Source organism: Octopus bimaculoides, chromosome 1 (assembly GCF_001194135.2).
Source record: "Octopus bimaculoides isolate UCB-OBI-ISO-001 chromosome 1, ASM119413v2, whole genome shotgun sequence".
Taxonomy (NCBI): Eukaryota; Metazoa; Mollusca; class Cephalopoda; order Octopoda; family Octopodidae; genus Octopus; species Octopus bimaculoides.
In genome coordinates this window covers 125,073,889-125,075,703 of record NC_068981.1, presented here as the reverse complement: position 1 = coordinate 125,075,703, position 1,815 = coordinate 125,073,889, and the positions used below count along the sequence as shown (strand labels likewise).

The 1,815-nt window shown below is 38.0% G+C and overlaps 1 protein-coding gene across 1 annotated transcript in view; it reads right to left on the bottom strand.

The window, feature by feature from the left end:
• The window catches only part of LOC106873821 (zinc metalloproteinase nas-14), a 51,910-nt gene that overhangs the window by 23,433 nt on the left and 26,662 nt on the right, over window positions 1–1,815 (bottom strand). The window contains exon 9 of the mRNA XM_014921333.2: window positions 1,484–1,600. Coding sequence (XP_014776819.1) covers window positions 1,484–1,600 — 117 coding nt within the window. The remainder of the gene's footprint in view (window positions 1–1,483; window positions 1,601–1,815) is intronic.

The following is a 1,815-nucleotide window of genomic DNA, read 5'->3' as shown; positions in this document are numbered from 1 at the left end:
ATTCTATTATCACCACATATTTAAAAAGAAAACAGAAAGCATATAGTAGTTTTTTATTCCGTATATTTCAATCTTTTTCAATAATTGGGACAAGGCCCGAAATTTCGGGCGTAGGGACTAGTTGATTGCATTGATCCCAGGGCTCAAATGGTATTTATTTTATCGACTCCGAGGGGACGAAAGGCAAAGTCAACCTCTGCCGCATTTGAGTCAATGAAGGGTTTTTTACGCAGTCGTTCGGCATGCTAGTAGTAGCAACCAAACCTCCCTCAAATTACACCACTCTGTCTTAAAAAGGATATGACACATTGGATAATTTAGTTTGCTTCGCGAAAAACAAAAAGTCGGAATGATCACAGTTCGTAGAGCTACTGACGATAAACAACTTATTCATCAGCTGACTGTAGATGGTTCTCTGTCATACAATCAGATTACCATTGGTGGAGCACTATGAATATTTTTTCCATTACTTTTCATACTTTTGGGTCTTGGACTTTCTTTATGTATTCCGGTGTTCTCATCATATTCCACGTTTCAATATCCTCGAACCAGCCTCTCTTTGGTTGCTTCTTCTAATTTCACCTTCCATTTTTCCAAGCGATTGATTGCATTTGGAGGTCATACTTCATTAAACCGGCCACTTTCCGGAGCTTTAAGGACATTACTGTTGTTGCATAAAATCATTCACTTCCCCTTCTTTCTTCCTTTACATTCGTCCTATTGTTTTTAATCACTCTTTTTTTTTTTTTTACTGAGTCCCTTTCTCGTCCTTTCTCTTTTCTCTCCTTTCTCATTCGGCTAGTATGTTTGTAAATAACTATCTGAAACTCATTCAAACTGGATTTAATTTAGTGGGTTCCTGATGTTTTCGCACGTTCCATGACAGGAGTCAATTCATCTCTGCAAACAAATGAAACGAAACCACACTTTTCACTCTTTAACTAAGGCAGTATTGTTCCAGCGCGCATTTCATTAAAGATGTTCTATCCATGATCATCTCTATATTTCAGTCTTAATACAACTAGACTACACTAACAAAATGTTCTTTTGTAGAGACGGCAGAGTCGGTGATAGAGTTGGAGCATTTGCCGCTCGAGGCATTTCTTGAATTTACCCTCCTCTCGCGTGCATTCAAAAGAATACGTGATACATGCATAAAATGCCGCCCCCAAAACATTGCTTCTCAGGATGTACCTTCATCCATCTTTCTTTTAGCTACAATAGTTCACAGGGTGTAATTTGATGGAGTTTTACTGCTATATCTAGCAAATCTAGTGACCATGTACAATGTATTCGCTCAAAATGTAGGTCACATAAGTCAGCCAAACATAAATGGTTTTACCCCTAACACTTTGCAATATTAACGAGGAATTTACCCACATCAAGTTCTTCGCTTATGAATCTGCCATTCTAAAGACATCAACGGTTACAACACTCACATCCAGTACAGAGAATATATATCATGAAAATGAACTAAACATACCATCGACAACAGCGCCCTCTCGACAATCTTGGGAACCATCTGGACATATACATTTGCAGTTTTCGTCAAGAACACCACCATCCAGACATTTGATACTATCCTTATCCGGACAACGTGCTGGAGAATAGAAAGAAAAACAAAGTGATGTGTGTACGTGTGTGTTTGTTTTAATGTAAATTTATATATAAAATTAGTCAAACACTAAATTGAAGATTCATTAGCCGTCATCAATCAGTGTAAAACTTCAAAGTGACTGTCAATGTTTGCCATATATATATATACACGTGCGCACACACACAGGTGTGTGTGTGTGTGTGTGTGTGTGTGTGTGT